This window comes from Macadamia integrifolia, chromosome 6 (genome assembly GCF_013358625.1).
Source record: "Macadamia integrifolia cultivar HAES 741 chromosome 6, SCU_Mint_v3, whole genome shotgun sequence".
Lineage (NCBI taxonomy): Eukaryota > Viridiplantae > Streptophyta > Magnoliopsida > Proteales > Proteaceae > Macadamia > Macadamia integrifolia.
In genome coordinates, this window is record NC_056562.1 from 36583633 (window position 1) to 36610688 (window position 27056).

General features: G+C 38.2%; 1 protein-coding gene across 2 annotated transcripts; it reads left to right on the forward strand.

Moving 5' to 3' along the window:
* The first annotated feature begins 13337 nt into the window (after window positions 1–13337).
* Window positions 13338–22518, forward strand: LOC122081132 (ubiquitin-conjugating enzyme E2-17 kDa). 2 transcript variants are annotated; one of them, XM_042648117.1, is made up of 5 exons: window positions 13338–13478; window positions 13590–13668; window positions 18743–18870; window positions 20693–20797; window positions 21925–22518. In XM_042648117.1, the coding sequence occupies exons 2-5, from the start codon at window positions 13599–13601 to the stop codon at window positions 22066–22068; spliced, it is 447 nt and encodes a 148-aa protein (XP_042504051.1). In that variant the 5' UTR covers window positions 13338–13478; window positions 13590–13598; the 3' UTR covers window positions 22069–22518. The 2 variants fall into 2 exon arrangements, with proteins under 2 accessions (XP_042504051.1, XP_042504052.1); XM_042648118.1 differs by lacking the exon at window positions 13338–13478 and having other exon boundaries at window positions 13485–13668.
* Window positions 22519–27056: the final 4538 nt, after the last annotated feature.

Sequence of the window (27056 nt, forward strand, 5' to 3'; positions counted from 1 at the left end):
TTAATAGAGTAAAGACACCTTCCATAAAGCAATAAACCTCATTCAATGATCACCCATCAAGAGGAAAATTTTTCATACCAAAACCGTAGCCTTCCTTCACTCAAAACTCAATTTTCTTTCTTCCATGGTGTAGGGCTTGAAAAAACGAAGAAGCAGCAACTTGGTTCACCAAAATCCAAGTTAAAATGAGGGAGATATGACCATTTGAAGTTGGAGCAATGAGATAGCCTGAATGGAATCTTCGTAGGGGTGGCGTAGGCTACACTGGCGGCGCACGTAGCAGGGGTGAAATCTGATTGTAGATCTTATATAAAAGATCTTATAATCTAAGCCGTCCGATTGAACCAACGGACAATAGATCCAAACCATTAGATTTGAATCTCGATGATGTCATCATGACGTAGGCGCTAATATAGTCAGAAGTGTTGTCGACCACGGATTGGCTACATCAGCGTATATTCCGGATCTATGTCGGCTTAACCCATAAAGGAGAATCATTTATAGACCATTAGATCTGGATCTATAAGATATACTTGATTCAGATCTAAGGGATTGGAATCTAAACTTTGGTGATGATGCACATACGACACACACTAGTCAATGCTATATGGTGTAGCGCCATACCATCATATCTAATACACTCCACCAATGAGAAGCCTCGGATAAGCATCTTCAACGCAAGCTCTTGTACGAACCGTCAGATCGGAATCTGATAGACGTGGCTCAATCTGAGCCGTGTATTAAGGATCCATCTGATACTCTTATATACACATAAGCCCCTGCTTCTATAAACTTTAATGCCAAAAACCCCTTATCAACTCAGACCTTTAAAACCTTGAAATTACACAAAAACCCCTAAATTTTCAAAATTAAAATTCGAAAAATTCACCCAATACCGAGAGCATCTGTTGATTTTCTAGTTCGGATTTTCGAACCGACTTCACGGAAACACTTATACTTTTTTCATACGATATCTGATCGAGATAAAACGAAGTGCGTTGGAACCATAACTGGACGCTCTATGACTTTCCTCAAGACTTAATCATCTGGCTCAGTCATATAAAAGACCAAAATGTCCCTAGAATTTTCCAATGATGCAACTTTCTCATAAAGAATCGGAACGCAATGAAATCAGAACCGTTGGAAAGATTGGATTTTTGTCGTATTGTTACATACAGAACACTTCCTTTAAAAAAGTCATCTTCAATGTCGTAACTGCCCTCGATTGCTACAAATGTCATAACTTTTTCATACGGTATCAGAATGTGACGAAATCAAATGCAATGGACTAGGTAAATTACAATATATCTTTTTCATGAAGAACCAATCTTCAAAAAATATCATTTTCAATACCAAAAATGCCCCCAAGCATAAATAGGTTAATTTTTCTAGTTTTGACCCACAAACCCGCACCGCCTATTAATGATGTATTAAACCACTCCATACATACTAAGCGGCTTTGTTATCTCATCGATGATACTGGACACTGTCATGTCATCATTTTCATTCTCGTCACCCAAACTGATCACGTCATCACCGCCACGTGGTCGGGTTGCCAACAAGGACAACCATAAAACAACAATGGTATCAATCGATCGGGTCAGTCTTGGTCGGGCCTCTGGAATTGGAATATTAGGAGTGCAATTCCATTTATGGCAACCCAAATAAATATTATAAGTTTATTATATCTAATCTTGTCCTCCATCATAAGTGCAACATTCTCGCTTTGTTGAGTGAAGCAATCGTTCTCACTAAAGTCAAAATCAAAAGGTTGTAGACGGTGTCGAATTGTGACAGTAAATGAGTGTAAATGTCACACCCCGTTCACACTGAACCGGGCCAGTGACCGAGTTAACGCCGGTTAACCCAAACCTGCCAGGATCATCAGATACTGTATTCCACCACAGCATACACACACTAAAATAAACTCATCAGATCAGCAGAAGACTAAGTTTTACCTATGAATAATCCCATAATACTTGATACCCGAATAGTGATACAATAATTATATACATTTGGGCCCGAAGGCATGATATTTACACAATAAAAATAAAGTTCAAATATCAAGTACATAAGGGAATCCACCAAAACAATCAGAGTACACAGCTCGGCTCGGTGTCAAGGCTTGAGCTCAGCTCGGCATCAAAGGTTGAGCCCAGCTCGGCATCACATAGTAGAGCTCAGCTCGGCCTCAGAAGTGCTGTCCCGCAGCACAACTCTCGCACGAGCAGTCAGTGCCGTGCTCTAACTCCTCAGGGGTCCACCAGTCCTCTTCAGGAAACTCGACTGTGGGACCCACCCCGTGCTCCTCAGATGTATGACCTGCAAAATCATCTAAAAAGGGGCGTATACGTGGGATGAGCTCACTAGCTCAGTAAGTAGAAAGATGGACCTCACAGCAGTCCACACATCACAACACATCATATGCACTACATGCCATGCTATACATTTTAAATCACATCCACCTAAGCAACATTACTAAGTCCTCAGTTTTAGTGCTACTACAACCACAGTGCGCGTATACTCCGGGTACGAGCCGCGAACTCCCTCCCGTGATACGCCCATAGGGCTGTCGGAGAAGGCCCACCGTGAGTACTCAGAAAAGTAAAGACAATGCCGTCCATCGGCTCTCAACAGAAATGTAAATGACTGAAAATAAAGGTGCTGACTCCAGCAATTTAAAAGCAGTACGATTGGCCCTCTTGAATGTACCACCGGGGTTGCCGGCTGTCCTACATGACCCGTCGGGCGTTATGTCTAACCGCCACAGTGACCCGACGACCGCGACCACTGCTTCCCCCCAAATGATAACCCAACACCTTAACCCCTATTGGGAAGGGTCGTAGCACGGGATGGTGAAAATCCTAATACCGCATGCTCCTATATGACAATAGTACGATTGCATAATGCCTCCATGTCCCATTCCACGGGCCACCAATGCACTCGTTTCCAAGCCGACTACGGTATCTAGTCTATCAATGCATTATGCACCATGATGTCCACATTCAACATATAAACATCTCATTCAATTTGCATTTAGAAAGTAAACATAGCACATATGCATAACAATGTGAGGAATGACTAATCTACATAGCATATTCATGATGGCATGACTAGACTAGATATAATTAAATGAATGCCAAACAATGCCTTGAAACAAGGCCAAGCGTCCTCTCCCCACTTACTTGTAGCGTACAAGGATTCCCGTTCGGTACGGGTGAGATCCAGTGCGAATCGGATAGGATTTGGTGAACCTAACATAATTGAGCGGGGTTAGTACTTCACCATTTTAGGATCAAAATTAATGAAATCCGATGACAAAATCATGTTTAGAACGTCAAAAGAAGGTCACACATCCGATTTGGGTTCAATCGGACATAAGGATCACCCTCGGGGCCACACGGGTGGGTCAGACAGGTGGGTAGTCTGGCCCACCGGTTGGGACCGGCGGGTCCCTACCCGCCGGTATGGCCCGCCGATTGTACCCGCCGGTTGGGCCTGAAGGCCCCCTGCCTTCTCAGGTGGGTACCCACAGGCGGGTAGGGGCCCACCGGTTGTACCCACCGGTCTTGGCGGGAATCACCCTATTTCTTCCCAACTTTCTCCATTCTTTGGGGATTCAAATGGGGCTTTTCCCAACCCATTCTTCACACCTTCAAGGTCCTATAGGATGGTTCTAACCTAGGTCTAGGTTAGATTCAAGTGATGGGAAATCATCTTACCTTCTTTGCTCAAATCGACTTCAAACCCTCCAATCACTTCAAACTCACAATGCTCCTTCCACCTTATCAATACCTCTTCAAATCCTTCAAGATCAACACATAGATCATCTATTAAACCTTAGATTCATCATTTCAAAGGGGATTTACAAGATCTCAAGAAACCATGCTCGAATCAAGGGTTTTAAAGCTTGGGTATGGTGAATGTTCACAAAACCCAACTTTTCTTACCTCTAACTGTAGATCTAGAGTTGAAGATCACTCTCCCAGCGCCGGAATGGGAAGATCGAGCTTCGACACCGCTGAAATCCCTCTTTTCTTCCTCTTCCTTTCTTCTTCCCTTTCTTTTCTCTCTCCTCTTTACTATTCTAACCAACGTACGGGTGACATAAATGGAAAGAAAAGAAAAACATAAAGCTATATATACAATTTCTAATTAAGTGAATAGTGCACATGGATGGGTCACTTAGGTGGGTGGGTGCACCCACTTGTCCTACCCACCTGAGGGCCAAACTTAGGATTTTGACAGGGTTCGGGCCTCGGCGTGAACCCCACCCCTGGCATACGATGTAGCATACGTATATACCTTTAAATATAGATATAATACCTGATTTATCCGTACATAACCTTATGGTAGGTGCATGTACACGGCTTGGGCACTCCCGTCTCTTCTGGCACTGGCTCGGACTTGTCGGGCCAGCCGGTGTTTAAGGTCACCCGTGCCATCATAGCCCATAAGGAACCAGCTCTAACTCCCTTTGGTTTGGTTCCTGCATGGTTAAACCGGTTCAACTGCGAAATCAGACCGGGTTTAAAAAGTAGGGTATTACATTACCCCCCCTTCTGAAAAATTTCGTCCTCGAAATTGCGTACCTGGTTAGTAAAAAAGATGAGGGTACTTGGCTCACATTTCATCCTCTACCTCCCAAGATGCTTCTTCAAGTGAGTGACCAGCCCATCGCACCTTTACATAGGAAATGGAGCGGCTGCGAAGGGTTTTCACCTTCAGGTCCAAAATTTCAGCTGGCTATTCTATGTAGGTCATATCAGCTTCTAGGTACTCTGGTTCCACGGGTAGTACATGAGATGGATCATGCACGTATCTCTTCAACATGGATACATGGAATACATTGTGAACATCCCCAAGTGAAGGTGGCAGAGCAAGCATGTAGGCTACTGAGCCAACCCGGGATAAGATCTCAAATGGTCCAATGTATCTCGAGCTCAACTTCCCCTTTCTATGAAACCTTTGCAACCCTTTAGTAGGAGAGATCTTGAGAAACACCTTTTCTCCTGGCTGAAATTCTATATCTTTCCTGCGGGTGTCCGCATAGCTCTTTTTGACGGGACTGAGCTGCTTTAATCCGTTCTCTAATAACGTCGACTTTGTCACAAGTCATTTGTATCATCTCAGGTCCTAACATTCGATGTTCACCTACCTCATCCCAGAACAAAGGAGTTCTGCACTTTCTGCCATATAACGCCTCATAGGGAGCCATCTCAATTGTAGCTTGGTAACTGTTGTTATATGCAAACTCCATAAGATGTATATATTCTTCCCAACTGCCACTCATCTCCATTGTACATGCCCTGAGCATGTCTTCTAATATCTGTATGGTTCGCTCCGACTGACCATCCGTCTGGGGGTGAAAAGCTGTACTCAAATTCAGCTGTGATCCCAAGGCACGCTGTAAGCTTTTCCAAAATCTGGAAGTGAACCTTGGGTCCCTATCCGAAACAATGCTCACTGGCACTCCATGTAAGCGCACTATATTGTCCATGTAAAGTTTTGCTAGTTTGGCCATGGAGAACTTGGTCTTGATAGGAATGAAATGAGCAGTCTTGGTGAGCCGATCAATGATCACCCATATCGCGTCCATTCCCTTAGGTGTACTTGGTAGTCCGGTGATGAAGTCCATCGTAATCCTTTCCCACTTCCATTCTGGTACTGGGAGTGGCTGAAGAGTACCATAAGGTCGATGCCTCTCAGCTTTTACTTTCTGGTAGGTAAGACAAGTCGCCATATACAAAGCTATGGTGACTTTCATGTTTGGCCACCAGTAACTTTGCTTGAGGTCTTTGTACATCTTGGTACTTCCTGGGTGAAGTGAGTACTCGGAGCTATATGCTTCTCGCACTATCTTGTCTTGTATATCCAAATCATCGGGTACACACAATCTGTCTCGAAACATCAATGCCCCATCACTGGCTAAAGCAAAATCTGGGTCGTTCATTGTTTGATCTTGAACCTTAACTCTGATCCGCTGTAATTCAGGATCCAAAGGTTGCTTCATTATCACCTCTTGCCTAATTGCCGGATGCACCTGTAGAGCCATCAAGGATACGGTCAACCATTTAAGGTTTTCTGGCTGAGGTTCAAGCTCTAAGGTTGCCCCTTCATACAAGAGGGTTTCATCCATTAGCATCGCCTCTTGCACGAGTGGTGAGCTGACTGCTAAGTATGAGAGCGACACAGTCTATGTCTTCCGACTCAATGCATCTGCCACTACATTTGCCTTGCCGGGATGATACTGAATGTTGCAGTCATAATCCTTCATGAGTTCAAGCCATCTTCTCTGTCTCATGTTCAAATCCTTCTGGGTGAAGAAGTACTTCAGGCTTTTGTGATCACTGTATATCTCGCACTTCTCCCCATACAAATAATGTCGCCAGATCTTAAGGGCAAAAATGACTGCAGCTAGTTCCAAGTCATGAGTGGGGTAATTCTTCTCATACTCCTTTAGTTGTCGGGATGCATACGCTATTACCTTACCGCGTTGCATGAGAACACAACCCAAACCAACTTTGAAAGCATCGGTATAAACTGTCATTCCACCTGTGCCTTCAGGAATAGTCAACACAGGGGCAGTCACCAGCCTTCCTTTCAATTCCTGGAAGCTCTTCTCACATTCCTCTGCCCAGTCAAATTTCACACCCTTTTTAGTCAACTTGGTCATTGGTGCTGAGATCCGAGCAAAATTCTCAATAAAGCGACGGTAGTATCCAGCCAAACCCAAGAAGCTTCTAATTTCGGTAACATTCTTGGGGCTTTCCCATTCCACTACTACTTTCACCTTAGCAGGATCTACTTCGATTCCGGCTTTAGACACTACGTGCCCCAGGAATCCAACTTGTTCAAGCCAGAATTCACACTTGCTGTACTTGGCAAACAACTGTTGATCTCTCAACCTCTGTAACACCATTCTCAAGTGTTGAGTGTGCTCCTCTTCGGTCTTGGAGTATATAAAGATATCGTCAATAAAAACAATTACCCATTTGTCGAGCACATCCTGAAATACTCGATTCATCAGATCCATGAATGCTGCCGGTGCATTGGTTAACCCGAAAGATAACACTAGGAACTTATAGTGACCGTATCGAGTCCTAAATGTTGTTTTGGGTATATCACTGCTCTTTATCTTGAGCTGATAATAGCTGGACCGAAGGTCTATCTTTGAAAATACTCTGGCTCCTTGCAACTGATCAAATAAATCATCAATGCGTGGCAATGGATACCGGTTCTTAATGGTTAACTTATTCAACTCCCGGTAATCTAGGCACATACGCAAACTGCCATCTTTCTTCTTGACAAACAACACCGGGGCACCCCAAGGTGAAACACTTGGGCGAATAAACCCCTTTTCTAATAATTCCTGCAACTACATCTGCAATTCCTTCAATTCAGCTGGTGCCATCCTGTATGGAGCCTTAGATACCGGAGCTGCTCCAGGAGTCAAGTCTATGGCAAACTCCAACTCTCTATTGGGTGGTAAATGCATCAGATCATCTGGGAAAACATCGAGAAACTCTTTAACCACCTTTACCTCTTCTAGAGGTGTAATCCTTGCATCAACATCAAGTACCGATGCCAAGTAACCATGACATCCACTTCCTAGCAACTTTACCGCTTGAAGAGCGGAGACAAGGACCTTCCTCACTCTTTTCATTGTATCTGCTCGGTATACCAATTCTTTCCCTTCGTCATCTGTCACCCTAATCAGCTTTTCCGCACATATCACATTAGCTCGATGAGCCGACAACCAATCCATACCCAATATAACATCAAAATTCTGCATATTAAACTTAATGAGTTGCGCATCAAGATTCTTCCCACTAATTTCCACTGGGCACGACCCATACACTTCCTTCAACTGTGCAACTTTACCAGTAGGCATACTAACAATCATTCCATGGTCTAGGATCCTGGGTGACATCCCAAGTTTCTCTACAAATCTCTTAGATGCGAATGAATGAGTAGCTCCTGAATCGAATAAGAGAAACAAAAAAACTTATATCTAAGTTTTCAATCTGTCTCTAGTTGCTTATGTGAAGCGTGAGGCAAATTCTGAAGCCCATAATCTAACCAGATGAGCTATGTCTCTTCTACCGGAAGCTGTTGTATGCTTTGTTGCTATCCATATGCCTTTTGATAAATGATAAATAAAGTATTTTATACTTTGGGTACCCAAAAAAAAGAGAGCGCTTGATTCCTAAACGGCTTGTTTCTTTAACGACATAAATATCTGCCATGTGGTAGTTCAGATGAGAGATGAGACATAAATTTTCTAGATAAATAGATCCCGAAGTCTCTTTAAACATATTTTGTAAGTAGCAAAATAAAACTTAAAAAATTTTATGAAATAGAAAAGTGCACTATAATGGCTTGAGATACATGCTAATATAATGGGCATTTGATTGAATTAGACACTTATATCATGTGAAAAAAGAAAGTGGGTGTCTAGAAAGGTTCTTACCGTGGGCATGTTAAATTGCTCTCTCTCTCTCCCCAAGTTGTCTTGGATGTGGGTTTGGGCTGATTGAGATCAGGTCCAACCGAGGCCTGACTGGTTAGAATATCTAAAATATAGGAAAAGTGTCTCTGAACCCACATGTACTGTACGCCTAGAGATATATGAAATTTTCATTTATTTTATTTTAGAGAAAAAAATAAAATAAAACTATTATTTGTGACTAGGCATATAGTACGTTGTAGACTCAGAGAACCCTTGCCCATTAGGCTAGACCTTTTACGATAAGCTGTCCTAACCCTTACAATCAATTGGTTGTTTTTTTCTCTCAAGACACCCAAGGTCTGGCATTTCAAGATCTCTTACTTAAGGGTGAGAATTTTAATACTAAGAGCTAGTCCTATAAAAAAAAAAGGGCATTTACAACATCACACCCTAAAGAATGCTATAATTATAAGATCACCCATTATGTTTCACTAAATTAGACTTAGACCCCTTCTTTCAGTCACAATTAAGTGAGAATTTAAAATGACACTATTACCCTTTTGATTAAAATACATGACCCTAAATTGTAAATTCTGTCCTCCTCCTCTTCGCCCCACAATGTCGACCGATGAAGAACATTCTGAAATTTGTATTCCACAATGGACGAAGAAGAGAGATGGAAATGTGAAAAGCATTCGTCGAGGATGGTTCTGAGGAATACAAATGGTTGTGAGGTTTGACAGTTTTTCATGAAAGATCCATTTTTAATGTTTTGATTTGGGTTCTTGAAAATTGGAATGAACCTTATCATGATACCATCCTCTGAACCAAGAGGAATGATTTTGTACTGCAAAGTCACAACCTGAGTAATACAAACCATGGGAGTTTGCCCTCTTTGCCTCAGAGATGGTCTCCTCCAATTCTGCCCCAACTGTGCTGACGTGCGCCCTTGCGCGTGCTGTACTTCTTCTTTCTCATCGTTTTCTTCCTTTTCTCACTCCTCCTCTATGGATAATCCAAAGTTTGGAGCTAGGATCGGAGCCGTCGGACGCGTTTCAAATCTAATCGACAGTGAGCCTGCCTTCCAATGTTCCAGATCCAACAACTTCAACTTCATCCGATGGAGACTTTCCGATAAGGACGCCGTAGCACCAACTCCTGACCTGAGTCGTGGCAGATCATCATTGTGGTCTGTGTTTAAGTCTTCGAGGAAAACGAAGAAATTAGAGGAAGAAAAGGAAGAGAAATCGTAGCCGGAACAGGTGAAGATGAGGAGAACGAAATCGGTAAGAATTTCTGTAAATCCAACAATTTCTTCTTTCTCTAAACCTGCAGGCGGCGATAACAAGTTGAATAGGGAGGAGTTGGTACTTTCCGAGTCTAATGAAAGTTTTCCGGCTATCGAAGACAACTAAAAGACAATCGATTGTGACACTGGGGATGTTCTCGGCATTCGCCTGAATCTCAGAAGCTTATTTTTATTGGTGGTGAGAACAACTCTTGATGGTTCGCGCAGGAGCCAACTAGACCAGCCTTTAATTTTCTCTACTTAGGAGCTATGGAGCCTTTTGATCGTACGGGAGCGACGCGGCAAGACACAAATGGGATTTGTGGTTCGCCTTGCCACAATCTCTCTCTCTCTCTCTCTCTCCCCTGTACTAAGGCCGAACTTAAGTACTAAACTGATCATTCCTTCCGCAAATCCACTGCCTGAGCTTTAGCGTAGCCAGTTGCAGTCCCTCATGGCCAGGACCCCCCTAGTACCTTACCATCTTTCTGTGACCCTGGGCAAACCAGCCGCCCTGTCTGACTTTTATACTCCCGCCGCCCGCCGGCAATTCTTATACGCCTATTAGACTTGCAACTTGATTTGAAAAAAAAATAAAAAAAGTTGAAATAGAATTCATGTTTGGAAGAGGAGAGGTGGAGCACAATGATCTAGGGATGATGACGATGGAACTAAGTACTTCACCTTTATAAGGGTATTTTAGAATTTAAAAAAAAATTATATCTCAGCATTTAGGGTATATTCCGTAATAGAGACTGCCAGTAGGGGGTCTGAGAACAATTTCGTATTATGCTGGGGGTGTCTCTTTAATAGTGACATTCTCCAAGGGGTGACGCTGTAAATTATCCTAAAAAAAAATACAAGGTCATCATAAAATCAAAACCAATTAAAATGCCTGAGTCACAATAGACCAAGGATGTGAACCACTTCATTTGATGCCCTAAAATTAGTTTCCCCCCACATATGTGCCTTAAAAGGTTTGTAACTCTCTAAGCTACATTCGATATACATTCTAGGTCGATAATGCATTTCAAAAATTCATACCAAATGTAGCCTTAGTCTTTCATCCATGATCTTAAAATTTTGGATTCACAATTTATTTAACATATATTTGATACCTCATCTGCTCAAGTTTAATATTTTGTGGCTCTCAGGCATCCAACCTCGTGAAGATCTCAACTCTAAATCGTGGTTAAAGAGAATGAACTATACACAACTATACTTTCAAATTAAGTGTTTGAAATGATATAATGGACGTCTTAAGATAAATGATAAATTTGATATGATTTCATGTGCAACAGAAGGATTGATTAACCCCTCTTTAATTTAAGTATAAAGTACAAATGGCAATGATATGAGGACAAAACCTGTGGAAAAGACAGAACATAACCTCATGAAAGTTATTTAATGGATCATTTCATTGCGGCATTTTGGTCTTTCTCATTGTGGGTCAAGCAACACCTAAACAGTGATTAGTGAATCTATATATACAAAATTACCAACTACTGGCAAGGGTAAGTGGAAACTTTCTGGCCTAATTTTAATTCATCTTTTTTTGGGTACTAATCTCTTGGCCTTCTTGACTTGAGCAAATTTATTTGAAAATCAAAACTAGAATTGTTTTTGGTCTTTAAATGATATATATGGTAGGAAATAGGGTGAAGTGATCTCCCTTGTCTTTCAGGTTTATTTTGTAGATTTTATATGTTAGCTTTTATTTATAATTATAGAGAGGATTCTTTGGGCTAGCGGCATGAAGAACCTACAAATAAAAATGGTTAGGGGGATAAGAGAAGATAATAGAGAGAGGAACTGCTAGCGTAACCTTCACATGGGCAGAATAGAAAAGAGTGTATCAATGTACGCCCCACTGTTTAGTTAGGATGATTTTCCTCAATATTGTTACTAATGGTTTATTTACAATGATATTCAACACAAAAAAAGATAAAAAATAAATAAATTTACAATGACAACTTTCTTAAAATAACATTATACACTTTCTGGACTGTAATTTCCAATATGACTTCCTTACTAGCTAGAAAAACGTTGTCGATAACAAGTATGACCATTTGGCTAAATTCCTCTATGGAGTTAGACCCTCTGTGAATCGATGACTGTTGCAATGATGGAAACCATTTCTATATTTTTACTACAATTTCTTTTTTTTTGATGAATTATGGAAATCATTGATGATTTATAAGACTTTGACTCAATATTATTCTGTTTTCTTTATACATTGATACACTACAGAACCGTGAGATTGCCACAAAGTTTGATTTGCTCCATCAACTATTTATGGGGCTGACATTACAGTACAATATGGCGAGATACACACGCATGCAAAAAAGAATGCATTATCCCATGAGAGAGAGAGAGAGAGAGAGAGAGAGAGAGAGAGAGAGAGACTTCCCTAGGAAAAAAAGTTTGGAATAAGGGTCGAGAATATAATGAGTGTTATATTATCTTACATGTGGCAAAAATTAATTGAGCCGTGCACTATTGTCATATATATAATTGGACAAGTAATCCATCCGATATAGTCATATAATTTTTCCACGTGGCAAAAACTGATTGAGTCCTGGAAACAACTTTTTCCTGTAATATATTATGAATTCAGGTCACATCTTTGTGTTTAACTTTTGAAAAAATATTGAACACACTGCTAGATTAGCCTGCGCTCTTCAGATCCATTTTTTAAAATCTTTTATTCACTTCTTTTCATTCTCTCAGCCACTTAGATTAGAAAAATTACTCTGGCCCCAAGTAGGATTCTCTTCCCTTGACTTTATTAAGGTGAAAGTTGTCATTTGGGATGAAGAGAAAATTTCTTCATCCATGAGATATGATAATATGATTAGACTCATGAAACAAGGAGTTTCATCATTAATCATCATTTTCTATTGATGAAAGTTTCAAACACCCTGGTTCGATCAAATCAGATAATTAGATCCTATGTTTAAAATAATTGTATTTTTCTCTTTTTTTAATTTTAAGCATAATATTTTCACTCCTCAACCATAGTGATTTGTTGCTATTTTTAAAATTTTTTTTTTATAAAAATGTTATTATTGGATTTCCAAAATAAATGAACACGAGCTTAGCCTAATGATATAGCTTTGGCTTGAAGAAGAGTCGACATCCAAGGGAATAGGTTGTAGGATTGGATCATATTATATGCATATGTAAGTGAGTGTATGTGTATAAGAATAGGTGATCATTAACCTTACTAACACCCAATCGATTAGCAAGACCTGTTACTACTCGATACGATAGTAGATAAAAAAAATGAAAAAAAAGATTTCTATGGCTAAAGAGAATCTCTTTTCATCATTTGTCTTTTTTTTTCAAAGAATCTTTTCGTCATGAGTGAAAGAAAGAAAGCAGGCCCTAATTTAATTTTTTAGGTAGAAGCAGGTCCTAAGTCCAAACTTTAATCATGCATATTACAACCATAAACCGGCTAGGAAGCCGGGTCGAGGAGTTCAGAGGACAATCAGCTGGGTGAACCGGCCGGTCCTTTGCCATTTTCAAATTCCAAAATTGTTATTATTATATTAATAGTGGGGCCACAGAAAGAGTGGCCAATGAGGGGGTCGAGATTGAGTGTTGAGAAAGCAGATCTGGTTTAAATGTCAATATTCCATTGGAAACCCAATTTTTCCAATTCCAGCAATCGAAGAAGAAGAAGGAGAAGAAAAGTAAAAGGAAAGGGAAGGGAAGGAGGATCGAAATTGTCAGGTATATACCCTCACTCCAACACGCTTTCCATCACCTTCTCCTTGTGTTTTTCCATATTTTTCTTCTTCTTCATCTCTCTTCTCTATCTGAGACGATCTAGGGTTTCCATAGGATTACGCGATGGCTTCCAAGCGGATCTTGAAAGAACTCAAGGATCTCCAAAAAGATCCTCCTACATCTTGCAGCGCAGGTATAATTTTTCATCTTAAAACGTATGGATGATCTCTCTCTCTCTCTCTTCTTGATTCCGAGTTCTGTAGTTTAGGGTGTCTTTCGGAGCTCGATCTGTTGGCGTTCTTAAGAATTTTCATGTTGTTGGTATCATCGTTGTCATGGTTATCATCGTCGTTATAATTTTTTTTGTTGTCCTATAATTATTGTGTATAGAATTCATGCCGATTGTGGCTGTCCGCTGTTGTTAGATAAATTAAATTACCTTATCGAATTGAGTTTATTGCTTGTTTTATAACTCTCCCTGCGGTAATTCTGTCGAATTATGTAGCCAGTGTTCTTAGGAGGGAATCAATTAGATAGATATTTGTACCTGATAGTGTCGTCAGAGGAATTACTGAGTTGTGGTATTCGTAGACTTTTTTTCTCTCAAACAGTAAATTTTGATGCAAAGTATCCGTCAACTATGGTTTTGAAAGAGAGCAAGATCGTGAGGCGTGGCTTTAGCTCTTTTGATGCTGCAGTGCTTTTTTGCTATTTTTCTTTATTTTGGGTTTGAAAAGCTAGCACAGAATTCCCTACCACATGAAAAGAGGAAGCAACAGTATTTTATCCACAGATTTGGAAGGTTCCAGTAATTAGAGCGCGATTTGTCTTAGTGATTCTTAATTTTTTCCCCCTTTCCCATGTGCATCCTCGTTGGTAATAATTGCGAAGTCTCGATGGAGCATTGGTGTTGCATGTAGCACTGTTACTGAGAGGAAACAGATTATTGCATATGACGGACTGACTTCTGCCCGCGAAATTCTATTTCAGATTTGGGAGATCATCCTCATTCATGAGTTTAGTTACTAAGTGCAAGCTGGTGGAGCTTTCTATAAGTGGAAATTCAGCATTTCCATGAAACTTATGTATTGTGGTATTCATAGCAGGTTTTATCATGGTCTAGGTTTGATGTAGTAACACTTTAGTGGGCCGTATCGAACCCGATGGGAGCCTAGACCGAGAACTAAGACCAAATTTAGTGCCGGTCCGGTAAAATATTTTGGCCTTAATTTGGGATTAATATTCTAGTGTTCTATTTATTTTGGTAGAAGTTAGATACATTAGTTGCGTACTTTGAGAAGAGTCTATTTGTAGTTTCTATATTGTAGAAATTCTTTGTGTTAATAGAATTATATATGTAAGGATTTCCATTGATTGATAGAGTAGATTCATTTAACCAAAAAAAGATAGAGTAGATTTGAAAGAGAATTTAAAGTTTGGTTGTGTTTGACTGTGCCTGCGTGGCGTAGGCAGCATGTTGGCTGTGGTTTCCTCCTCTCTTTTATTCTTTTGTCTCCTGCTTTTCTTTCCTTTTCCTTCTTACGGTGTTCATTCTTTTCTTCTCCATGTAGTTGCAGTCCACCTCTCGTTGGATCAAGCCCCACTATTATAGTCCCATTCTGTGGTTTGGGTATAAGGAAGCCCTCCTGTGCAACCAAAACCCTATAATATCACCCCATAAATTTATCCCTGCTGTGAGATACGACCTTTTTAAGAATGGCTCACCTTCTGCTGGAGGTTCAGATTCAGAAAATTAAAGCCTATTCTAGGGCTGGTTATTTGGGTGTTGATCGATTGATTCAAGCAGGCCTTGGAGATAATAATCTTCCGTTAGATTTTCTGGTCGATCGAATGCCAAAAGGGTGAGTTGCCCACTTGAAACGTGGTTTGGTTTCCGCTTCTCGTCTGGTTCTATCACTCTTGAATTTATTCCTTCATGTAATACTCTAATACTGAATTGCATTGAGGTAGTGATAGCGCATTGAATTTGGATACTGAGTACAGAAATGAAGACACCTTATTGAGAGTACTTACTGGCGGTATGGAGATATCATGAGTTTGATGATGACCTTGAGTCATATTTTTATTCAAAACCAATTTTTCCTTCTTTCCCAAAAATCCTTTCCCTTGCATCCTCTATCTTACTCCATCCTTAACTTATTTTAGTACCTAATCTACACTTGGTCTTTAATTAGAAATCCCTTCTATATGCCTGCCCATATTACCTACCAAACAACCCTTCTAATAGTCTGTTTATTTACAAGTCCGCCGCTCCCTGTTAATACTTGGATTTGTTAATTGGGTGGGCCTATAAGCGATCCGAACCCTGGATTTTATCAAGATTGGCTATATGTCAAATTATAAATTTAGATAAAACCATACCATGTACTCTCCCATGTATTGGATATTCCCTTGTATTTTGAGCCCCATCTATTTCTTTTTAGAAAGGTAACTTCGGGTCTATCTTAACACAAAATTTCAGCTCTATCGAACCTGCCATGTGGCAGATATTTGTGTCATTCTATAGAGATCTGCTGGACTAAAAAACTTTATCCTCTTTGTTTCTATTAATTTTTTTTCATATTATTTGACATTCATATTGCCTTTGCTGAGGACCTTACTATGCTGATCATGTGCATTTCACAAGCCTATGTGTTTGTAAGAGCAATTCAAATGGGATGGCTTATACTTCGATTAACATGCAAGTATTTGATGCAGGTGCACACCCGTGGACCAATCCAAACCCATCTGGGTATCCAGACAGAGATGAACCGGATCCATATTTGAGTTTTGGAGTCTAGTAGGATATTAGGAACTTTTATTAATGTTATGGGATTTTTTTTTTTAGTCTTTTATGTCCAAAGTGGTGGGATACGTAGGACATAGTTAGAGTTGGTTTAGACCTTGTTTCCTTGTAGGATTTGTTTTCATGTTAAAGAGTATTTTACTTTTCCTATTTATATGCTTGTAACCAACATACTGGACATAATAGAAGACGAACTGAGTTTGGTTTGAGCGTGTGCCTGTGTGGCTTGGCAGCCCCTTGGCTGTGTTTGATTCTCTCCATCCTCCCCTCTCTTGTGCGATTACTCTCCCTCCCCTACAACTTTGAGTTCTCTCCAGGATTCCCTCCATCAGTACTCTTTGAAAAGCAACCTATTTTTTATATTGGTCAAGTGGATCAATTTTTGTTTTTTGAGATGGACTTGACTATAGTGAGACTGTCTTTCAAGGATCCCTTCTCACGGGCATTATGAATATGAATAATTTTGAATACCAGTGATATCCCCTATTTGGATCATGATTCAAATCATAAACAAAATGTTGAGATTTGAAATTTACCTAAATTTTGCTGAAATACTGGGGTTATCTACAAGATCTAGTATAAATCTTTCCTTTCAAATTAGTTTACAATCAAATCAAATGTTAAAAGAATTTGAATTTTCACTTGGCATTTAAACCTTATTTCTGCTAATCAAATGTGCAAGTCTTTTCCAAATGCCGAGGTGAGATGCAAGGCATGACATATGATTGGAATGTGATCTATTGTTAAGAAAATTTGAAAATTTTAATGCCATTTGAAACATTTTGTTTCCAAGAATTGTTGTGCAGCGGTGAAATCTTCATAAATGGATGGCTCAGAAGGTAGTGAACCCGATACATTAGATTTATGGTTGCTATTGTGCCTACTCAGCATATTGGGTGCACTGTTATGAGTATTCTGGTGCAGATTAAAGAAGTTCAAAAATGAAGGTTGAAGGGGTAGTCCAAAAATGAATTTGGGAAGAAGTTGTTATAAAAGATACGAATGGATTTTGGTCTGACAACTAGCATAGCTTTAAATCAAGTTGAATGTTGAAACAATATCTGAAACAATGTCGAATGTAGCTAACTTTATTTAATCAGGAAAAGGCTGAGTTGAGTTGTATTGCATGGTAGTGATTCTGAAAGTTAGATGTTTGTGGTTATTTCTCTTAGATTAAAATCCTGGATGATTCCTTTCATCAACCTTGAAGAAGATGGTAGATTATGATGGAGGTTAGATTGCTTGTGTCTCATATTCCTCATATCCAATTTTCTGAAGTATAAAATAATTGAACTCATTTTAAGAAGGGTAGAAATTTTTTTCTGCCGCCTGTAGTGACAAGGTTCTCCTGGATTTGCATTCTAGATAGTTGCAATGGTAATGGATTTATTATTACTCGTTATTTCGGATTTAATGTCTATAAAAATTCTTCGAATTATGGGCCATATTGGAAGTAACTAAGTAAGACTGTTGCATTGTTTTATTACTAAGTTGAACTTGCACAATAAACATATTATTCTTGTTGTGTTTGATTTAGTTGCTGAATACAGATTATGGTAGAACGGAATTGTTTCGTTTTGCAATTCATTGTTTAGTTTTAAATTGTCTCATCCATGCTGATTGCTGGTGGTGCATAGGAAGCTGTTTGTTATTATTAAATTATAATAACTTTTATATGAGAATGGATAATGGAGAATGCTGTAGCTATAGATGCATGCTAGTACTAGCCTGCTAGGGAACATTCACATACATGGGGTTGCCAATAATAATATAAGAACATGTTGCCTTTGTGTTTGACACTATGAAAGGGATGCATCATGCATCTGTGGTGAACTTAGGACAATGAAGATAGCTGCCGTGATCATAGGCTTATGGAAAACTATTTGTCATTGGGAAGAATGGAAAGAAGTCAATTGTTTTGGGTTATGTGAGAGCCAATGTTTCATGATCAATGACTCGCAACAATGCTTTATAACCACTCCAAAAAAAATTAATAAATTAGATGTAAAATTAAAAAACAGAATGACTCATGGCAGTGCTTTATAACCAGAGGAAAATAAATTAACAAATTAAGTGTAAACTTGAAATGAAGGATAATGATAACAGTTTATACTTGAAATATATGTAGGAGTACATGACCCTTGATACACATCTGAAATATTTGAATTCGACTTGTGTTTGATATCTTTATTGAAGACCACTTGCTTTTGGTTCTGATTTCAGATTATTCATGCAATATTGAGAGCTTTATATTGTAATATACATGAGCAACTCCCTCATTTTGCAAGTGACTAGAAAATATTATTAAACATTACTATGATCTTTTACGCCAACAAACCTATCTTTTGAAACTTGAAAAGATGCTCCATTTTGACCAGCAACTAGGGAAAGATTCTGAAACATCAAATTTGTTCCATTAATAATTTTATCCATCTAACTGCATTTTTTTTCTTTCTTCCAGGCCCTGTGGCTGAAGACATGTTTCATTGGCAAGCAACTATCATGGGTCCCCCTGACAGTCCCTATGCAGGGGGTGTCTTTTTGGTTACTATACATTTTCCTCCAGATTATCCATTCAAACCACCAAAGGTATTGCTCCAATTCTACCAGCTCTTTCTGAATGTTTAAAATGTAGCCTCACATCAATTACATCCTTCTCTAGTCGGTGCAAGTGCTTCTGGATTATTTTCTTACTAGTTATGATGCTTAATATTTGAAGGAAGTGGTGTACTTGTCTTCCTTGAAGGCTTTTCTCTGAGTAGGGGCAATAGAAAAGTAGAAACAGTTGAATTTCAGAGTAAATAAGATACTGTTTTTAATGTAGATTCTAGAACACCTAAGGGTAAGGGCTTTTCTCTGATGCATCTCTTGGGCTGAATTTGTAATGGGTTTTTTTTATTTGAATATTCAATTAATTGCTAAAATGCTGTAGTAATTTGGGACGGAGTATTTATCGCCTCTAACTGATTTGCTGTAAAGTCCTGTAAATCTCTAGTCTTCATTAACAGTTCAGCAATAAAAGATAAGTATCGTTTAGATCCATTTTATAAGTTTCAATATACTTGAGAGAAAAAAAGAAGAAGAAATAACCAAGACAATTAGTATACTAATTTCTTACAGCAAATTTTTGCACAAACCAGGATACTGTATGTAGTTGCATTACATCTGCATTCTGGAGTTGGTCGTCCTTAGGTCCCTACATTTGCTGATTATACTGCCCACATGTAATTCTTTCTGTTGCATCAGTATAAGTTAGCTCTTACCCAAGAATTAAAAATCTCTTTCATTGCTGTAGCTGGTGGAGAATTCATTGTCACTGGTTACAATTAATCTGTTGTCACTGTCTTGTAGAATTAGCCAATTGACTTCCCAGGCGCACTGAATTGCTTTTATAAAATTGAGTAAATTGATGTGGAACTGAATCAAATCTAGTTGCTAATCACAATACTGTAAATTTCACATACTTGATTGAAAAGTCAGCAGGTGAAGATGGGATCTGATCCCTGGACTCGTGTATGAAGCTTCACAGGTAAAGTTAGTTGCATCTTTAATCCAGCTTGTTTTTCTGGCTACTCGAGTCTTTGACAACTTTGCACCAGCTGGCATCGTTTTGGGCTCACAAGGACTAGTCCAATCTGGCCTTTTGCAAGTGTTTACAGGCTTTAAGTTCCTGCTTTGGTTTTCTCTTTTCCCAAGCATAGCAAAAGAACTTCTCTCATAAGAAGCATTATATGATGGAGATGATCCCTTGGCCTGATATGCTTTTTATGTTTACATTCAGGGATGAGCTACAGCTGCAATAGATATGCTCCTGTTAATTAGTTAGGTAAAGATTCATGTCAATATATGAGAAGTCCTCTAGATCTACTGGTTTAGATCTGCCATGTGGTGGGGGTGGTGTTCCAATTTGACCACATTGGTAATAATAAAGAGGAGCAATCTTTGAACTTTGTCAACTTTTGCGGCTAATCTCAGATGTATGACATCCAGTTAATTTTTCTTCCCTAGTATTTTTAGCTGTCAAATTGATGGAGAAACTGATGAGGCAGTTGTAACTGTTGGATAGTAAAAAACCATGTTCGTTGGCCTACCATGTATCAAACCTTTTGTCTAGCCATGCAAATGTTGGCTAAAATTGACTTGTCAATTGTGTCACATGGTAATTTGATTTCTGCCGGAAATTCACCTCAAGTTAAATGTGATGCTGTTCACAAAATTTCGGAACCAACTAAGCTGCCACAGGGCAGATAAAAGATCTCCAGATAGGCCACAGTGTAGACAACCATATTCTAATTATTTTATATTGTGTGTATAGTTTCTTCATTTAATAGTTTATATTTTACATTGTACCAAATTGAAAGCCAACTTTAGTTTAAGCTCTTCTGTTATTCACTCTGAATGGACTGTGCAGGTTGCTTTTAGGACGAAGGTTTTCCATCCAAATATTAACAGCAATGGAAGTATTTGCCTCGACATCTTGAAGGAGCAGTGGAGCCCAGCCTTGACCATTTCTAAGGTTCTTCTCCAGTGACTTTCACATCTAGCACATGCCGTTTTTGATAGATTGGTAACAATAGGAACAGTCCAAATTTGATATCCTGAGTTATATATAGGACTGAACAAGAAAATATATTCCTGGGTCAAAAAATCAAGCCTTGCACACAAACTATCAGATCTTCAGAAAAAGGAAAAACTGAAAGGGTCATTTGAACAAGGTTTTCGTGACCTGGGTAGGGCTGGCAACGGGTACCTGTTTACCTGCCTTACACATTATTAGTAGCCAACCGCATTTCGCTAAGATTCTCCTGACTTGCTGGGCTGTGTCTCTTTCCTCTTACTTTCATTTTTAATTTGTCATCTCTCATTTCTTCATCTCTTCATTCCCCCTATTTTGTTTGGACCTCTGTTTTGCGTACTTTGTTTGGATCCATGTAGCCGACACCATTAAATTGGGATAAGGCTGAGTTTGTCGTCGTTGTCGTTGTTGTCATTGAATGGTTAAGGGGTAAGGATTTCTTACATGCCTAGCTAAACAGGTGGGTAAGGATGAAGGGTTCTCACCGTACTGTCTATCAATATGGCTGTTTAGGTAGGGGTAATTAGGTAATTTCGCAAGTGTGTTAATAAATGCACATATCCATATATTAACTCAAGTCCCAGATGATATACTTCCCCTCTAATCACCCATTTCCCCGGCCCAAATCCATGAAGCCTGAAGGTCCAAATTTTAATGGAAACCCCAACAGCCAAAGCCCTAATGGGGTAATCCTTAATTCCTTCTCCTTGATGCTTTACCTGCCTGACCTACCTGATAACTTGGTGGGGAAGTCCTTAGACTCTTTACGAAACCGATAGTGGGGTAGGTGTGGCTGTTACCCAACCTTTACTCCCTGCCCACTGTCACGCCTAGAATGGTGATATCCTTGGTGGAGGAAGTTGTAGGGGATTTGCCTTGTTGTCATGATAATGCTTTCAATAAGTGCAGTCATACTTGGGTTATGGATTAGTAATAAAAAAAATCCTTAGGTTCTTTTCATTTTTATTTTGGAGTGCTCATGCTTGGAAATTTGGAGTTGCAGTGATCTTGGTAAATGCAGTGAACTTTTTCTTAATTGGTCAGAAACATTCTTGTTTTAATCTCAGGTGTTGCTCTCGATTTGCTCCCTTTTGACGGATCCGAATCCTGATGACCCTTTGGTGCCGGAGATTGCTCACATGTACAAGACAGACAGGAGCAAGTATGAGACAACTGCAAGGAGCTGGACTCAAAAGTATGCAATGGGATAGTTGTGCTGTTGGGGAAGGTGGATGGGTGGTGGCATTGAGGGCGGCATTCCTTTCATGCTGGCTTTAATCTTTCAGTATTATGTATGACTGAAGTTTGACGCGTCTCTCTCTTCACTCCTAAACTAGACCTTAAGAGAAGGTCCACTCCTGCCCTCCATTGAAAAAAAAAAAAAAAAAAAAACAATTAATGGTACTTTAAATTGTTTGTATGGAATTTGATCTTTTGGACTAGAAGAAATTGTCTGTTAAATATGTTGTTTGATCCTTCTTATTCCCTGTACATGACCTCAAAGATATGTAAAAATGATCCCAGAGGCACAGAGGAGATTCTGGAGACTTGGTTTTACAAAAAGTGAATTTCCAACTGTTTATGAGAGATGCTTTGTTGGCTGAAAATAACTATCTTGCAGCTGCATGCTTAATGGATGGATCTAGATAATTTGTTGTAAATTGTATGTTTGTTAGTATTTATTCTTGCCAGGACTGGTGGATCTGTCAAAGAAGAGTGGTTGCTCTAATTTGTGGTACCATGTGACCTGAAATTTGTATATGATTCCTTATGGGCCCCTCTCTGTTCCAAGGAATGTAGAACGTGCAAATTTTTTTTACCTACCTGCTGCAAGAAAGTTATTAGAATAACTGAATATGATCTGATCTTTGGGGCTGGTTGGAAGGTGAATTGAAAATATCTATCCACTTCTCACTGAAAATTAATGAGATTAATTTCTTCATCCCATCAATTCCAGCAACCTCGGATCAGAGGATGGTTGCCTTCATTTATACTCTCTCAATGTGTTCCTTAGTCTCTTGACAGAGTTTTAGTTATCATGCGTCTTCTTGGGCCCAGTACGAACTCAAATTAATTCATATTATGAAATGAATCTAGCATATATAGGTATATGCGCATACACATCTAACCTTTATTTATCGAACATAACCAAGGTTTAAGAACTCAAAATTTGGAATGAGATTGGTCTCCTTTTATTCTGAATCGTTTTGGAATCTATCAAGAATCGATTGATCGAATCATCTGACTCTGAAAGATTCATTAGAGATTTGGTGTTGCATCCCTGTAAAAAATAAAATAAAATAAAATAAAAATAAAAATGGTCTACATGGATGCATACTAATACATGATGGATCAAATAGCACTGATGTTCGAAAGTCTACAAAATCTAAGATTATGATAGAATATATAATAAAGCGATCAGAGTATCTACTTTGTAGGCAGACATACATGGATGCATACTAATCAATAAAAATTGTCTGCAATTCTAATCTCGTACAATTCCGTGCAATACCACCTTCAGGCGGTGACACGTGTATTGATACCAATATAATGGCCCAGATCTGATACAACTAATAAAATATTAAATCAGTAAAAATGCATTTAAATCAGATCTGGGCCATTGTATTAGTATCAATACACGTGTCACAGTCTGAAGGTGGTATTGCACGGAATTATAAGAGATTGGAATTACAGACGATTTCAACCCTAGTACATGAGATGATGATATCTGATTAAATTAAGTAATAAAATTTGACATATGATTAATTCAGGAGAAATTCCTTTAAATATCTGGCAAAAAATATGAGAGAGAGAGAGAGCGATTGCTTGCTTTCTTTCTTTTTTGTAGGGCCACGAAAGTCAGTCTGGCATCTCTGAGCTCACCTGACATTATATCTCCGCCTGGTTTGGGCCTGTTTTTTTTGTTTTTATCGTACTAGTGTTGTCCTAGTCCAACAGGGTCTAGTTTTGGTCTTTTTGGCTCTAATTAATACTTCATCTCATGATCTTCTTCTTCTTTTATTATTTTTCAGAAATTTAAGGAATGTAAAATGTGAAAATTTGTGGTTGAATCATCACCCTCCAAGTTCCACCCAATGGCCTATTTACTTACTTTCAGAGCAATTAAAACTCCTCAAACCAATCTCTCTAACCATCCACAATAGACATTTAAAGAGATGCATTAATTAACAGCACCTAATGTTGGTGAATACCCGACAGTCAATCTCAGGTGGGACCCAGTTAGTAAATTTTGCCTCCATCCTCTATACGTAGAACAGATGATGGCTGATGAAAGCAGCTCAAAGTTTTTAGGAAGACACTTTAATTCATGGAAAAGGTTTTTTCTAATTGGGCAACACCATGTTTTTTCATAGACTTGAAATTTTGTGAAATTTTATTAAGTTGGGATAAAAATTTTAATATTATTATCGTTGTATAAATCTGGAGACATCGTTTTTGCATGTGAAAAAATTTAAATCATAACGAAGTTGATCGAGTGACAAAATAAAACTCTTACATCCTAGATAGAGAAAGGGTTTTCTAGAAAAGGAATGGACAAATTATTGAGATACAGTAAAAAATGTCAATACATGAGAAAGTGTATACTTGAATTAGTTTTGAGCCTTTTGGCATGTACCAATTTACACCATTTCTTGAATATCTATATAGTCAAAATTACCACTTCATTTATCCACATGGACAAACTTGGTGCTAGAGTAAAAAATAATTTTGCTACTTGTTATATATGCTGATTTTCCCCAAAGGGTGAAGTATATGTGGTCTATCTGACAAGCTAAGCTTGTTTAGTCGGCAAATTTTTTTTCCATATGGCATCTCAAGTGGGTCCAATTTTCAGTCACTTATTCATATGCCTAGTTTCAACGCAAATGGAGTTTGTTAAGTGGTAAAATATATCTTTGGAAACCTAGATCTATGGCAATTGCATGATTGTGGCCAGAGTGCCGTAGGTATATATGGACATACATGAGTATGTATGCCGTTACATAGTAAGTATTCGGTTGACTTTGTCTTTAAAACTTTAATTATTCCCAACTCTTGAAAACGCTCTATCTTTCTACCACGTGGCAAAATTTTATGAATCATCATACAAAATCTATCTTCGCAAGGCCATGTAAATGCGTAATGACATTCCTCCTTGTTCATAAACTTGAATACTTTTTTAGTCTTAATTATATCTTTGAAGGCAAAGTATAAATTATTCTATATTAATTCAATAATTAAAATTCGATGGCAAAATACAATCATTTTCTTACTTTATTTGTTTATTTATTTATTTTAACGATGGGTATCCAGGCCGAAGCCTGACTATTCTCGTGGGTCCATACAGACCCCACAACCGCATGAACCAAATCATACCAGGGTTGAATGAGAACCATTCAAATTTCACTTAAAGTAATGAAGAACACTAAACACCCTCATGTGACGAGCCAAGGAGGTAAGAGGAGTCGGATTCATAACCACACGTTTTCTAAAGTGAAGGTCCCTTGCCACCTTGACTACCCCTTGGTGTTAAGCATATAAAATGCACTATTAAAAATAAAAATAAAAAATAAAAAAAGCTAAAGAAGTTAGCTGTGAGTAATTCAACCTTTCCACTTATGTTTTCAGCCACCCAAAGAGTTTATTTTGTTATGTGCAGTTTAATGTTTTTGAAGATGAATCAACAGTTGTTGCTTTTAGTTCATGTAGGTTGCACCATTTTGATCAAATGAACCATGATTTTTGGTTAAAGAAAGAAAATAATAAATAAAAATGCTAAAATTTAAAAATAGTGATAAAAATAAGGAAGAAGGATAGATGCACCATATGCATGCATTGATCTAACATGTGGCACCAATAAGAACATGGAATGGAACATCATACGGGAGAGGCTTGAGATCATTTCAAAAATAGAAGAGAAAGATAGACATAGTAGGCGCTACCTTGAATTTGGACAGTGTGCCCATATTTTTCTTTAAAAATAAAAATATTGATAGAAATTGAATTTTGTTAAAAAATAAATATAAAAAATCAAATGAGATACTTTTCAAAAACCACCTGATTTGAGAATTTTTAAGAGGGTGGTCTTGAATGGGACCATCTAGAAAAAAGGAAAGATTCCGCTTTCGGCAGATTGATTCGATTTTTACAACTATGATGTGGAATTTTAAAATGGTCATGTATTTCCTTAAAATAATACAATAATAGATAGTGTTCTTCTACCAAAAAAAAAAAAGATAGTGTTCTCTTTTTCTTTTTAAAACTATTAACAAATCATATAATTAGTAATATTGAAAAGAAGGGTTTCTTTCTTTACTAAAAAAAAGGAGGATTTTTTTAATTCATTAAAAAGATCAACTTAGCTTAAATTTTGAACCATTACATACTTTGAAAAAAGCATATCTTAAGTGAAAGTGCGGAGGAGTGAATCCCATGACAAACCTAGGACTGTAAGTTGAATAATTCATCATAATAAAGCTATTAAAAAGCAAAAGTATATATATATATATATATATAAATAAATAAAATGTTAAGAGTTCTTCTCTTATTATAATTTATGACCCAGAAGCTAAATCTTTTGTTATGGTAGGTTTGTGCCATTGTTTGATTAATGTAGCTTGAGACTAAATCAGGCAGTTCTGCTTGGTTTTGATCCGGTTAAACTTTTTTTTTAATGACATCTTGTATTATGTTAAACCAAAACCATACTGTTAAGAAAAAAGTTCGATTGTGATCTGTTTCAATTTCTTATTGGATTGAATTAATAAATTCATATAGGTTCAATGTGGATATAGGAAAACTTGATTAAAAAAAAAAAATCTGATTATATTTCGATCCAATCCAATTCAATTTTCTACTCGTTTCTTGAAAACCCTATTCAATTTTCTACCCGTTTGGAAACCAAATTGACAAGGATATGATTCTTCCCCTTCCACACCAAAAATTAAAAAATCAATTCAGCCAGTTTGTACTACAAAGTGACACCTCTACTTGAGGCTTTCAATTTGATACGGTCAATTTAGGTTGGGTTGGGGCCTTATCAGTTGTCACACATATCTTTTCTGGAGAGAGAGAGACAGGGAAAGGGGGAAACTGGTGGTGAGGTAATCACTTTGCATATGACATGCATCCCATCAATTCTATATTATTATTATTATTATTATTATTATTATTATTATTATTATTATTATTATTATAA

Coding starts and splice junctions, on each gene's coding strand:
- LOC122081132 (XM_042648117.1), top strand. CDS start 13,599: ATGGCTTCCAAGCGGATCTTGAAAGAACTCAAGGATCTCCAAAAAGAT. Junction 13,669..18,742: donor TCCTACATCTTGCAGCGCAG/GTATAATTTTTC, acceptor TCTTTCTTCCAG/GCCCTGTGGCTGAAGACATG. Junction 20,798..21,924: donor CAGCCTTGACCATTTCTAAG/GTTCTTCTCCAG, acceptor TTTTAATCTCAG/GTGTTGCTCTCGATTTGCTC.